Source organism: Bos mutus, chromosome 1, assembly GCF_027580195.1.
Source record: "Bos mutus isolate GX-2022 chromosome 1, NWIPB_WYAK_1.1, whole genome shotgun sequence".
Classification (NCBI taxonomy): Eukaryota; Metazoa; Chordata; class Mammalia; order Artiodactyla; family Bovidae; genus Bos; species Bos mutus.
The window spans coordinates 143,348,259-143,363,546 of NC_091617.1; the positions used below are offsets into that span (position 1 = coordinate 143,348,259).

The following is a 15,288-nucleotide window of genomic DNA, read 5'->3' on the forward strand; positions in this document are numbered from 1 at the left end:
TAGTAACAGAGAAGCAAACTGCTATCATATTCCATGGAAAGGGACTGAGGAGGAGAAGTGGGTGGTAGCTTTACCCCACCACTAGTAATAGAGAAGCAAAGAAAGTGGCATTGACCTTCCCAGCTGACCGGCGTGAGCACGCCAGAACTACAGGCTGAAGGAACAAAGCACTGAATTGGCAAATATCTGCAAGAAGGAAAATGAGCTTGCTATGGGAAAATCCTCTCCTATGCAAGATAATTAAAATTTCCCTTTAAGCATCATAAAAGGTGTGATGAGGGAGGGGTCCTCTGTCCCTTGGCTCAGAGGCAGGACGACGACAACTATAATCTGAACACACGAAACATGGCTTATGCAGCAGATGTAACAGAGAAACAAGAAAACTACTTTAATCTCTAAGGAAAGGAGCTTAGACCAGTTAAAAGGCAGCCACGGAAATACAGGAGCATCCCAGAGTTCCTAACCTGTTTAGGGGCAATACTGAGCTGCTGTTTAAGTCCTTCTGGACCTTCCTCCCTGCAGGACACCAAGTGTTCGGGCCCTGCCTCATCCTGGGTGCTGGCTGTCCTCAGGAAACGCTGCAAACCAGGTCACTAGGACCCATGTTCAGCTAAAGCTCGTGAGAATTATCCTCTACCTAACACTGGAGATTCACGCTAGACTGCAAAAACAAACCCGCGTTCAGCTAAAGCTCGTGAGAATTATCCTCTACCTAACACTGGAGATTCACGCTAGACTGCAAAAACAAATCGTTCTGTCCGTTTCCATCAGAAAATCATTTTTGTTGTTGTTTTGGACCTAACTTATCTTTAAAAATTAAAATGATCGTCTTTCCTGAGACACAAATTAGGTAACCCAGAAATAGCAGCAATCATAAAAATCTAGCTTTTCAGATAAAACAGGCTTCCATCCATCTTTGTTCCAGGAGCAAAACAGCACCTCTCCTAAACTGCTGTCCACCTCACAGCTGTCCGTGACAGAACTCTCTCAGACCTAGAAAGCCTGTTCAAATGACATCTTCCGCCCCCACCGTCACAGCTCTGATGCGTCGTCACCTGCACCCTCAGCTGCCAGCCACTTAGGCTAAAGTCTGCGTTCTTCACACTGAAAACCCATTTCCAAGCTCAATGGTGTACACTGTACCTTCCTACCACCCTGACCTATTTCCTACATTTGGAAAATATTTAAGTGAGTCTTTACACGCTGGACGTCTAGCAGGTTCAAGCAGCAAGGGGCCCAAGGGCACGCCTGTCTGGGCCTGGGAAGCTGAGTACAGAGGCTCGAAGATCCTCCTGCCAGAGACAGGTCTATCCCAGGCTGGCTCCCTCCCTCGGAATCCAGTTTGTTCCAGCTGAGACAGGGATGACCCGGTGGCCTCAGGAAGCGCTGGAGAACTGGGTGCCAGAAACAGCCCCGGGCTCTCCTGCACCCCCTCTTGGAGACCACTTCTGCAGGGTCCCCACTACCCTGGAGCTGAAAACCCCACACACAGCCCCGGCCTGTGTTCTGAGACTCGGGAGGGATAAGACAGGCCAAGGGAGCAGTCGACCCAAAGTCAACCTCATCTCAGACGGGCTGGAAACGCCACGAGGCTCCCAAGGGAATGCGAGGATGGGGGTCCCGCCCCCCACCTCTCCAGTTCTGTCCCTGAAGCTTCGGTGTGCGTCCGTCCATCTCAAGCGTGGCACGGAACAAAGACCCGCAGGAGCACTCCCTTACTTCGGGAAGTGTGTGAGGATCAGAGTCCGCTTCTCCAGCGGCAGTTTGTCCTTCTCCTGCCTCGCCTGCTCCAGCAGCTGCCGCCGCATCACAGTGAAGACGGAGCGCAGCAGCGTCCTCCCGAACACCTGGGCCGTCTCGTACCGCGGCAGGCTGTCGCAGAACTGGGGAACGTTGCAGTAACACAGCCACCTGCACGGGGAGACCACAGCATCAGCACCCGCGAGCCCCGCACGAGGAACACCCAGGACGCTGCTCGACACCGTCGCCCTCGGCGGGAGACCAGGCTGCAGACGCGCCGGGAAGCACCATCAGCGGGTCAAATGCTGGCTCACCCTGCCAGAGCCCTCAGGCCCAGCTCTACGAGAATCACTCCAGTCTGCAGCATCCTTTCAACAGGAGGATGGATTCAAGGGAACAGAGGATGTCCCTTTTGGAGGAGAAGCAGAACTCCTCCATTGAACCCTCTTGAACTTAAGGCTTCTTTAAAATGCCTACGCAGCACTCACACCCCCACAGCTTCGGTGGGAAGATAAAGATCTCCACGACTGCTCAAAACTCAGTCAAAACGCAGGAAGTGATAAGCTTCCACCATCTGTCACCTAGGTCCATGTTCAGTGACTCAGAGTCAAAACTGCTTCTCGGTGTCGCGTGGGGCTGGAGGGGTGCCGGGCCCCGAGGGAAACCAGGCCTTTCCTGACGCCTGAGCACAGAGTGGGGCACAGGGCTGATGCAAGGCAGATTCAGAACGCCGCATCAGCTGAGAAGCTGGAAAACGAACATTCATCCGCCACCACCTGCTCCAGGGCCTCCCGGAGACTCAAGGCCTGAAATTCCCGGCAGTGGGGGCAGGGGGGCCCAGCAGGCAGCGGAGACCAGGGAGGGACCGGACTTCAGTGCCCAAGTCCTGCTCCTCGGAGGAGGACCCAGCTCCCCCTCTTCAGGGAGAGAACCCCTCTCCCCAGGAACCCTCTGCCCCACCAGGGACCCCTCTCCCCAGATGGAACCCTCTGCCCCACCGGGACTCCTCTTCCCCAGAGACGATCCTCTGCCCCAACAGGGACCCCTTTCCCCAAACGGAACCCTCCGCCCCGCCAGGACCCCTCTCCCCAGATGGAACCCTCCACCCCACCAGGACTCCTTTCCCAGATAGGACCCTCTGCCCCGCAGGGACCCCTCTGCCCCAAAGACGATCCTCTCCCCCAGTGGGGACCCCTTTCCCCGGATGGAACCCTCCGCCACTCCCGGGACCTCTCTCCCCGGATAGAAACCTCTGCCCCGCCGGGGACCCCTCTCCTCAGACGGAACCCTCTGCCCGACCCAGGACCCCTCTCCCCAGATAGAACCTTCCGCCCGCCAGGGAGCCCTTTCCCAGATACGACCCTCTGCCCCGCAGGGACCCCTCTCCCCAGATGGAACCCTCCGCCCCGCCAGGACCCCTCTCCCCGAGAGAGGACCCTCTGCCCCGCCAGGGACCCCTTTCCCAGATGGAACCCTCTGCCCCGCAGGGACCCCTCTCCCCAGATGGAACCCTCCACCCCGCCGGGACCCCTCTCCCCCTCTCCCCAGACGGAACCCTCTGCCTCACCAGGGACCCCTCTCCCCAGATGGAACCCTCTGCCCCGCCGGGGACCCCTCTCCCCAGATAGAACCCTCTGCCCTGCAGGGGACCCCTCTCCCCAGATAGAACTCTCTGCCCCACAGGGGACCCCTCTCTCCTGGATGGAACCCTCTGCCCCACCGGGGACCCCTATCCCTGGATAGAACCCTCTGCCCCACAGGGGACCTCTCTCCCCAGATGGAACCCTCTGCCAGGCAGGGGACCCCTTTCCCCATATAGGACCCTCTACCCCACAAGGGACCCCTTTCTGGCACCCTTTCAGGTGGGCGGCTGAGTTCCCACACGCCCAGATGGCTGGAGGAGCCTTGATGACTGTCCGTCCTCAATAAAGAGTGGAGTAATGTTCACCTACTCAGGCTTTTTGACTTATTCTTTATGTTACTCTGAATTATTTCATAGCTCCCCTGTGTATGGGGTGGGGCCGTTTCATCTTTGGGGAAGAAAACCTTCATTAGTGTGAGTTCATCTACCTAGATTCAAAATTAACCTTAAAACCCTGCTACTATTTCTCTTCCTCTCTAATTCACACCCAAATGTCACTCTACCATACAGGACCCAGATGGGCATCTTGAGTGCTGTGCTATGTCCTGTCAAGAGTGACCTTGGCAACAGAAAAAACTAAAGGATACATTTATCTTGTAATTTATAAGGCACATCATATAGAAATTCATCACCTTCAAAGCTAGTCTTTGCTGGAAGTTAGTCCATGGCCACTTAATGAAGTTAAAATATTTGGAGTTAAAAAAAATAAAAATAAAATATTTGGAGTTGAAGGCAGGCCAGCTCCCAGGGAACACATTATGAAAGTACAAATGTAATCACAAACCATAACCATCAGATCAATTTCATGAGACTTAGGCGATCATAAGACTGTAAATCTTAATAAAAGTATGTCCAGTGTGGTGCAATGGGAGATCTAAGGATTTAAGGACTTAGAAGTACTGTCCGATAAAGGGTTCTGTGATGACAAGACTGCTGTACACCCGTTGACAGTGTACAAGAACCAGTACAGCTGTGTAGCCACCAGCCATGTGTAACTGCTGAGCACTTGGATAAATGAAAACACGTTTTTCTTTTTGACTTTACTTGAAGTATAGCTGGTACAAGGCTGTGCCAGCTTCAGGTATGCAGCAAAGTGATTCAGGTTTACGTGTGTGCGCATGCAGATTCTTTTCCCTTGTAGGTTATTATTACAAAGCACTGAGCGTGGCTCCCTGTGCTGCTGCAGTCAGTCCTTGCGTTTATCTGTTTTATACACAGCAGTTGCGTCTGCGAGCCCCGAACTCCTGATTCATCGCCCCCACCCCTTTTCTCTCTGGTAACCACGTTTGTTTTCCTGAAGAGACTGATTCTGGGAAGGATTTAAGGCAGGAGAGGGGGACACAGAGAACAAGATGGCTGATGGAGTCACCAACTCCATGGACGTGAGTCTGAGCAAAAGGAGATGGTGCAGGGCAGGGAAGCCTGGCGTGCCACCGTCCAGGGGGTCACAAAGTGGCTGAGCAACAACTAATTTCAATCAATTTAAAACTTACTTTCAACCAAAGGGCCTACTGTATAGCACAGTGAACTACCCTGTGATAAACCCCGATGCAAAAGACTCTGAAAAGAATAAAGTTATATTCTCTTAATATATATGCATGTGCAGTAGCTCAGTCGTGCCTGACTCTTTGTGACCCCATGGACTGTAGCCTGCCAGGCTCTTCTGTCCACAGGATTCCCCAGGCAAGAATACCAGAGCGGGTTGCCATTTCCTTCTCCAGGGGATCTTCTTGACCCAGGGATTGAACCCGCATCTCTTACGTACGTCTCCTGCGTTGGCAGGCAGGTTCTTTACCACACACACACATATGTCTGAATCATTCTGCTATATGCCTGAAACTAACACCACTGTAAATCAACAACACTGAAATTTTAAAATAAAGAGGAAAAAATATTTAAAAATTTACTTTCAAATGGAAACCCTGAGAAATACATTTTCATTAAACACAACTTTACTGTTTTGGTAGAACTCCATTTAGCTTTAACCACTTAAAATGTAGTGAATGAATTAAAATATGCGTTAATTATAAACCCCCCACACTGGATTTGAAAGATTTAGTACAAACAAAAGTAAAAGGCATCATTAATAATTGCTCATATTGATTCCATGTGAAGTGATAACATTTTTATACACTGGGTCAAATAAAACACTATTAATATTAGTGTCCTGTTTATTCTTTTTAAATGTAGTTACTAAAAATGTCAAATTACAGATGTGGCTCACATTTGTGGATCATGTTATATTCTATTGGGCAGGTTTTGAGTCTGAAGAGCATTCCTATCTATGGAGGACACAGATGTCTGAGACTCCACTGAAGACAGATGCTATTTCTGTTACAACAAGGTTAGTGATAAATATTATACAATCATAAAATGTTATCTGAAGTGCTTAACAGGTCATTCACTCTCCACGGGGCAGAGGAAGGCAATGTAGATTAATATTATCTAGTCAAAATTGTCAAATAAAAGCTTTTCATTTATTTCCTCTGAAAATCACTTTATAGTACTTAAGTTTATACTTTTTTAGTTTAGTTCTGTTTTTGCTTCCAAAACTAATCTTATAAATGTCTAAGGGCGCTGTATGAAAAGACAGGAGATGAGTCAACATGTTTTGGGTTTTCTGGGTGTTGTAGTCATTGACACGGTCCAGGCGTGCGGTGAGACAGAAGGAAACAGGAATGGCTGTGTGTCTTGCTGCTCAGACGTTCCTCTAAAGACTAACCTGGAAAACAAGACTGGACCTAAACCTCTGGTTTCAGGTCTTCTCAAAAGAAGTGAAAGGACGGTTCAGTCATTTTCGTATGCCTAACAGAGACAGCATGGCGTGCGAGTCACTGACTGCTCAAACAGCGCTCAGGTTTTCATAGCACTGGGATTACTTGCAGTGCCCTGCTTTCTCTAAGACATGAGTAGAGCTGGAGGACTTGAGTGTGGAAGGCCATGGCGCCTACTCCCTGCTGGACGGAAAGTCCTACGGCTCTCAGGGATTAGGTGACCCCGCCCGGTTTTCCCGCACGAAAGGCTAGTTACTTTCAGAGTCCAGACTAGCAGCTGGCTCTCTGAAGCCCCCTCACACTGTTCCTCCCACAGTCCCAGGATGACACGCCTAACTACGAACGTTCAGGAAGCCTGGTGATGGTCCATGCCCCACAGTGCGGTAGTTACAGCAAGCTTTCACCAGACTGAATTTAGTCATCTCTAATTCGCTTGGACTCTTACAAAACATCTCCCCAGGATAAGCGTAACTTCTAATTTTGAGATGTTCCGCACAGCTCAGAATCTAAGGCTAATAATTTGCCACATTCCTTTAGCATGGGCTTCTCTGGGGGTTCAGATGGTAAAGAATCCACCTGCAATGCAGAAGACCCGGATTTGATCCCTGGGTTGGGAAGATCTCCACGAGAAGGAAATGGCAAACCACCCCAGTATTCTTGCCTGGGAAATTCCATGGACAGAGGAGCCTGGTGGGCTACAGTCCACGGGATCACAAAAAGTCAGACAGGACTGAGCAACTTACACTTCACTTTAGGATATTCTGTTGGTCAGATGTATTTTAAGAAGTTATATTCCTCCGACACTTTTCCAGCTATTTTCTCATGGAATTATATTAGCACACCATCAGAAAATTTCAAAATATTTGTCCGGGTCTGTCTCTAAAATCACAGTGACTTCTGGAGGACATATAAAGGTACATTTAATATATACTCATATAGATTATTAAGGTTAAGTATATGTTAACATTAATATATCAGATTTTTCAACATATAAAATACTTACATTTTGCCTAACTTCAGAACAGAGAGTATAAGTAATATAAGCAGTTCTACTGTTCAGCAAGCATTTCATCTTTCATGGGCTAAGTCCTCACGTGATAAGGAACACAATCACTTTCTGAGTCTATCCTGTCCACGAGGATCCTGTCTCTCCCACCTTCGTGCTGTGATTCCGGAATCTTCCCAAAGAACTGGACCGCACGGACAAGCTGAGCCACCCTTCCAGGGCCCCGGCTCCCGCCATCCCCACGGGCCGTGTTGCCCACAGGGGTAAGAGGGCCGCGTTTGAGAAACGGCATCACAGTGAGACGGTCAGTGTGAGCTTTCCTTGCTTCTCAAGTGGTCAGGACCCTGAGGTCTGACTCTAAGCGAGCGGAGCATCTCACAGCGTTCACAGGTTGGTCCTCCCCGCTTCCCCTCTTCACCAGCAGGCCAGGTGCCAGGGGAGCTTCCCTATTATCACCCACCGAGGCTGCAGGTCGCCCACCCAGGGGTCAGCCAGTCACCACCTCCAGCGGGATGCACCCACTCAGGAGGGATGCACCCTCCGCCCCGGGGGAGGCTGGCCCCGGACCCTGCTGGACTCTGGGCTGTCACCGCCCTTCCTTCAGCAACCCCAGATCCCGTGCTCTCCCCCAGCACACACTCCATATATATATATAGAGAGAGAGAGAGAGATAGAGAGAGAGAGAGAGAGTTCTACTATTTCAACTCATTATAGAGTTACAATAATATAGGAACTAGCAATAATTCAACACTCTGAAATGAAGATGTGAAAATAAAGGTATCATTTTAAAAGTGGATTATGAAGCAATCTGCAAATCCTATTTACACTTATTAAGATAAAATACTTTATAATTCAAATAGTATATATTGTAAAAGGCTGGGTGAGAGGCGAAAACTTGGGATGTTACTCATAACATCAGGTCAGTCATTAGAGAGGAAAGTTTAGCTTTAACTCTACCCATTTCTACTTGTTATCTGTGGTTAAATCTGAGTACAAGTTATCTTTACAGGTTGTCAAAAAACATTGCTTATTTTAACTCAAGGGGGAAAAAAAGGCTAAAAACAAAAAACCCTGAAGCAAGCTTGATATGCCTATAAAATGTAAATGGGAAAAGTTATAAAAAAGGTGAATAAAGTAGATAATACAAACCACTCTCTTCCTTAAAAATGAATATGTCACACTATTTTGTACGGTCCACGTTTATGAAGCTTAAGTCATAAACTCAATTCTATTATTCTGCAAATCATAGGTAATAAAAATAAATTCCCATTTTAGAAAAAATACACTTAATCAAGAGTATGTGCAGAGTTTGATGTCCACCAACAGAGAAAAGCTGCATCAACAGAGAGTAACGTAACCAGTAAAATGTTTAAACGTGGCAGGGGAGGGGTGGACAAAGAAGACGCAAACGCTCTCTTTTCTTTCATCCTAACAAATGTAAAATATGTATTTAAAGAGACGAAGACTGTGAGACCATGTATATAACACTATTATATTTACACCAAAGTCCTGAGACTATGGTGGTCTTTCCTTCTTTGGAGAAGACTCTGGAGAGTCCTTGGACTGCAAGGAGATTAAAACTGTCCATCCTTAAGGAAATCAACCCTGAATATTCACTGGAAGGACTGATGCTGAAGCTGAAGCTCCAATACTTTGGCCACCTTATGTGAAGAACTGACTCACTGGAAAAGACCCTGATGCTGGGAAAGATTGAAGGCAGGAGGAGAACGGAGCAAGAGAGGATGAGGTGGTTGGATGGCATCACCCACCCAATGGAGATGAGTCTGAGCAAGCTCTGGGAGCTCGTGATAGACAGTGAGGCCTGGCGTGCTGCAGTCCATGGGGTCACAAAGAGTTGAACACGACTGAGTGACTGAACTGAACTGAACTGATATTCTTGGGCACTGCATTTTTTTTTTCAGAATAAGGTCTCTGTATAATAATCACAGAGTCATAATATCTAGACCAGCAGTGCTCAATAGAAATACAATGCAAGCCACATAGGTAATTTTAAATTTCCCAGTAGTCACATTAAAAAAGTAAATAGCAACAGGTGAAATTAACTTTAACTTATTATTTAACTTAATATATCCAAAATGCTACCATTTCAACATGCAATCGATATAAAAAATGATTAATGAAATACTTCACGTTCTTTTTTTGTACAATCTTGGAAATCTCAATTCAGGCCAGCCACACTTCCAGGGCTCAGTGGCCACGTGTGGTGGGCAACTACTGTACTAAGTAGTTCAGCTCTAAATGATCCGGATCCTTCACACTCAGAATATCAAGGCCAGAGGGGAGGAGCCAGCCCCGCTCACCTGGTGTAGTTCTCCTTGTACCCAGAGATGTCATCGTTGGGAGAGCGCAGTCTTCGCTGAGATGGTGCCTCCAGATGCCAATAGTTGATACGGTTCAGGAACATTTTTGCCAGCTCAACGATCGTTTGCCTTTCTTTGGGTGGCAGGTGACTGAATTTGTACTGTACAAAGTTATTCACACCCTTAAAAGGAGGGAAGGCAGTTTACTCATGCAGCTTTGCAATCCTGAACGCCCACCCAGTCAGCACCAGTGGTGGCCATTAGCAAAAGAACAGACAGTTCTCTATTCACAAAAACCTCTTTTTCTTTCCATTAGAACACAGGAATGCCCAGAGGGAATCATGCCTCAGATCACAGCCTATGAAAAGTGACAAGACACAGAAGCTGGGAGCTGCAATTCTCTGCCTGCTGCAATCATGAACCAACAAAAAATCAACACAGTGGGCTGAAAAGGTCAAACCCCCTAAACAATAAAATATGGCTGTTTTGCAGAATAACTCTTGCTGTGCAATCAAAACAGGAGCTCACATATAATGAGATTCTTGCATAAATCTGTTTTTACATTCACAAAATTTTAATCAAAAGTCTGCTAGCAAGGCCTTGCAATGAACTAAACCACGAGACTTTAAACTCTTTACTGTCATCCTTTCAGTTTTTAGTAAACTTACCCCCCCACAAATTCTTACATTTTGAGTAATTTTGATATGAGCTTTTGAAAAAAATCTGTGGATTAATTTAATCTGTCTTCAGAACACTCTCATCTAATTTAACTTCAAATAAAGTAACAATGAAATCTTATTTTGTAGGGTTTGAAGACAACATTTCTTCTACTAAAAACTGACTGATAAAATACACTTATTTGTATCTCATATCATGTCTTCTGTAACTACTCTCATCAGGAAACTCAGTCCAGAGTGTTTGATATTTACTTAAGAAAATAATGAGAGGCTAAAAAATTGATACTGATGACAGATCCTGACAACACCTAACAGGAAAGGTCTGTACATATTAACAGATGCCCCAAGTGGATCTCAGTTTCGTGGCAGGAATCCTGTGGCAGGAAGCCAATTTCTGGATACAAAATCTTATTTCTTTTCTGTGCTTTTTGCTTGACTTACAATGTTCTTCACATTGCTCCTGAATTCCCTCACCTCAATAGACTTTTCAACAGTGCCAAACACGGGGACAAAGACTTAATTTTAAAACGTCAACACCAAGAAAAAGCCCATTTCATGTGTTCTGACGAACTACATGTTCTACTTAATTTTTTTTTTATTTCCCAAACACACAGTGAATTCTGAGCATTCAGCAACCTAAGAGACAAAAGCTGAATCATTTACTACATGGAGTATTCACTTCTGATCCAAAGGGCTTGAGACGATTCTTACAGACTTGAACATCTCTAAGCCAGCTATGAAGATGAAGATGAGGTTTGTTCAGCCTTAAAGCAATTTTTAAAAGGGGGCTTCTCTTATTTTTTTACCTGTTCAATACTAGGTTTTTCAAAAGGGGGCTTCTTCTCCAAAGAACCTTCAACCACAGGTTTTCCTCTTTGTAAAATAGACTTCCTCAAGAGCTGTAAGAAATCATTTTTAAAAAATCAGTGTCCATCTCTCTCTCACACACACACTGGCATCTCCAAGCTTACAATCTTGTTGGGGAGAAAAGGGCCACATAATGGTGCTGGGCCAGGTCATATCATGCTGTCTCCCACATACAAAAGGAAGAAAAGAAACAATTCAAGTTGGCAGCAGAAACATTCCAAATAAATTGCAAAGGCAGTAAGTGCTGTCTAAGCTCAGAGCTGAGAGCTCAGAAATCTGGGACTGAGGGAAGGCGTCACAGCTGAGAAAGGGTGTACTGAGTGTGAAGGGAGGACAGGTATGGGACACAGTTGGATGGAACGGCGTTTGAGGAAGGTGAGGGGTGACGGCAGCCTCGAGGAGCTCGTCCTGTGAGGCTGCCCCAGAAGGTGGTCAGAGGACCCGAGACCTTGGAGCTTTTTCTTCGTAAGGCGTTTAATCAACCAAGATGTGAATCAAAAGTAATCCATAAGAGTACCAAATTTAGTCTTCATTTTAAAATCTTCCTCTGACACATGTAAGCTTAGGCTTTTCTCTAAAATACTCCTTGTCCCACGCAGAGAGCCTTTGGAAGGGAAGTCACCATATTCCATTTATCTTAATTATGTTGCTGCTGTCTCCAAGTCACATCTGACTCTTTGCAACCCCACGGATGGCAGCACACCAGGCTTGCCCATCCTCTGCAATCTCTCAGAGTCTGCTCAAATTCATGTCAACTGAGTCAGTGGTGCCATCCAGTTACAGGCCAGTGAATTCTCACAAAACAGACAGGAGACCACCAGGGAGCCCCATGGCCCCCGTCCTGACCTGAGCTGTGAGGGGCTGGTCTCACGATCCGCGCACCAGGGGGCTCCCGCCGCACCCCCAAACCTCTCCTGCTCACCCCCCTCACCACCCCGCTCCTGGCTTCCGCTAACTCCAAGGCCTGGAGCACACTCCGCATATGCCCCCAGGCCATGCAGGGGTGCTCACGCCCTGGGGGGCCTGCTCTAACCCAGAAAAGGCCGAGGCCCACTCTGTACACAGGAGCTGTGTGCAGCGGCCGCGTGTCACAGGCGCGGTCCCAGCCCCGAGGGGCCGCCGAGGGCTCCTGCGGGCGCCGCGCATGGTCGCGGGCTTGTTCCCACTCCCTCTCCACACGCAGAGTGCAGAGTGCACGCCAAGGGTCCTGGCATCACTGAGCCCACAGAACAAAACACCGCTCTGAATCCCAGCCACGGGAATTCCAGCTCCTCAAAGAGCAAATACCAGAGGGAGAAAGAACACAGAGCCAGTCATCAAGACCCAACTTGAAAATACATTCGATACTGAACTTCTTTACCTTCCACCTTCGTGTGACCCTTCCATGACCCTTCACACAGGCCAGTTATGACACATATGCAATCACTCGTTTATCCACTCACCCACGTATTATTTATTTATTACACATTTATTTACATCTTTCCCTCCTTTCTCTATTGATTGCTTTTTCAACAGAAACAAAGCATGGCGAACTTTCTCCCAGGAATTAGTGGGAACAGACGACGCTGCCCGAGGCGGAAGAGCGCCCTGTGCCCAGGCTGGGTCTGACAAAGACCTCAGTTCTTCTGGAGGTGCCGTATCAATTACTCACACTGAGCATTTGCTGATCCTTTCAGGGCATCATACCCATCTTTACAAAAATAAAGGTGCCATAACGATAAGTTGTTCTATGTTTCTAAGGATATGCAAAGGCTGATCATCACATTGAGATACAAATGATTTGGGCTGTCTACTTTTCTTCCCCAGTTAAAATCATTTGGAAACCTGATCCATCGGGGGTTTCAATCTGGAGGCAGATGGATGAACAGGGGAGATGCTGAGTCTTAGCTTCCTTGTCTAAAACAGGACGGGGCTGGGATAAACAGGCAAATATTCAACATAAAAATGTTACCAAGCAGCAGCAGCATTTGCCCCCTTACTTGCCAAGCACCCTCTGTAGCTCGACCTGTACTATCTCACGAATCCTCCTCACAGCCTTTTGAGGGAAGTGCTATCATATCATGGTCTACACTTTTAATCTTTTTTTAACACCAAAAACATTTTGTCCTGGGGTACAGCTGATTAACAATGTTGTGGTAGTTTCGGGTGACCAGCGAGGAACTCAGCCGCACGTGCAGCACGATCTACACTTTACAGATAAGCAAACGGCACGACCTGGCCGAGGTCACGTCACTAAGGGGTGCAGCCAGGCCTGGGAGCAGCCAGCTGTGCTCTGGCACCACGCCGATGGGCTCCAGGGCAGAATCAGCTTCAGGAAGCAGCTTTTCACTGAGTTCATTTTCAACATCTAGGGCAAAAGTTTCCAAAAAACACTAAAATGTGTAATTGCGATTTAATTTAGAGACATAGGAGACACAGGAATTGCTTTTCCAAAGCTAAGAAGAAATGGATGATTTATTACACACTTGCCCAACGAGTGACGTTGGGGGAGGGGAGGGGAGAATGCGGAGTATTTTGGATTTTGTTCTCAGGAGCAAATACATGTGTACTGGTAAAGATGAGAGGAAAAAGGCAGAGCGGCATTTTCTGCCTCTTACGTGGTTCTAAACAGAACTGAGCAGAGGTCACCAGGATGGAAACCTTCCCCTCCAGCAGGGCGCTGGGGAACCACCCGCCAGGGAGCTGAGCTCCAAGACAAATCATAGCTGCAGCCATGCAGACGCTGTTTTTCTCCAACTAAGAGTTTTTTCCAAAGACGCTCTAAACAGCATGAAGCTGGCGGGGTTCAGTCCAGATGACTCAGGCCCACGGTCATGTCAACAAGTTGTCACCTGGAGGAGTCTGGTGCCTGCTAACAGCTGTGCTCTCTCTCACCCCCTCCCCCCATTACTTACCTTTTTGGTTAAAATCCCCACAAGATTCCAATGTTTAAAAATATAATCGTCTTTCCCACTCTTGCCCCTGTCGACCCCGAATATCCCACTATACTCAAAGACAAAAGTTAACAGAAGAAGCAAAGGAAGCATTATGTATCAGGTAAATTCGGGCACTCCCTGCCCCAACCCAAAGCGACAGAACTGGGTGGGAAACCTGCCGAGATTCCTGGCTGCCAGAGCAAAAGAGCAAACTCCTGGTCACAGGAAATGAAGCCCAGCCTCACGAGGAGATACAAACGCCTCCTGGGTGTCAGCTCCGGTGAAGGGTTCGGGGTTTTGTTTTTAAGGTCCTTGTAAGGGCTACACAACACAGTATAGTCTACAGAGCCCAGAGTGGTCGGTTTGGGGTTTTTAAAATTATTCCTTCTGTCAGCCACCTTTGCGAATCTTCTTTTTGGTGACCTGAATTTCTTCTGTTCCCCACCCACCCCCACCACCTCCCTCCCCCCGTCAGTGCAAACCAACCCACATCTAGGGAAACAGGACTGGGACTCTCTGGAGCTGAGGCTGCTCCCCAAGGAGGCAGGGGGTGGGGAGCGGGGAGGCGCCCACCGTAGCCTTCGCTCCTGTGCTTAGGACGCTGAGTCCAGCCACCATCCAGCCAGGCCTCCTGCCTCCCCGCCGCCGGGCCCCCGCACTGGGCTGGAGGCTTCATGCCCACTGTGGGTCTTGATGCTCTGTGACCACACGCACCCCACCACCCCCCACGCTGGGCTGGGCTGGGGGCTTCACGCCCACCGGGGGTCTGACGCCGTGTGACCGCGCCCCACCCAGAAGGCGCCTCCGCAGCCCTCTTCAGGGGCAGCCCCTGGCCCCCGCTCGCGTCGCTGTGCAGCCGTCAGCTCATCCTCCCTGGCCCTAGTCTTCCTGGCCCTAGTCCCCGCCCGCCGGCGCCCTCGCAAGCGGAGCGCACTCACTCTGCCGGCTCGGGCCGCACACTGCAGACCTGCTGACGGTCTCCGCCTCTCCTACTGAAACCTAAACTCCACGAAGCCAAGGACTTCGCTGCCCAGGGACCCAGGCTTCACGCCCACACGAGCACCCGCATAGAGAAGGCATGCACTAAGTCCTTGTCAGATAGGCAGACGGTTGGACACATGCTTGGACGGACAAATGGATGGACGGAGGGATGAACAGGGCGCGATGGGAAGAAATCCACGAGCATAAAGATACCCAACTCGGCCGACACATAGGCGGCACTCAGGGAGAGGGGTGCGCTCCAAGCACGGTGCCCACAGCAGAGTGCCCTGGAGAAACACGCCTCCGCAGATCCAGGGCCAGCCGCCCGTGACCTGCTGCATCTGGACAGACAGAGGGAGAAGCAA

General features: G+C 48.6%; 1 protein-coding gene across 1 annotated transcript in view; it reads right to left on the reverse strand.

The window, feature by feature from the left end:
- The window catches only part of KAT2B (lysine acetyltransferase 2B), a 96,545-nt gene that overhangs the window by 37,560 nt on the left and 43,697 nt on the right, over positions 1–15,288 (reverse strand). Inside the window, exons 4-6 of the mRNA XM_070364330.1 lie at positions 10,967–11,059; positions 9,484–9,665; positions 1,720–1,911 (exon numbers count right to left, since the gene is read on the reverse strand). Of these exons, the coding sequence (XP_070220431.1) occupies positions 1,720–1,911; positions 9,484–9,665; positions 10,967–11,059 (467 nt within the window). The remainder of the gene's footprint in view (positions 1–1,719; positions 1,912–9,483; positions 9,666–10,966; positions 11,060–15,288) is intronic.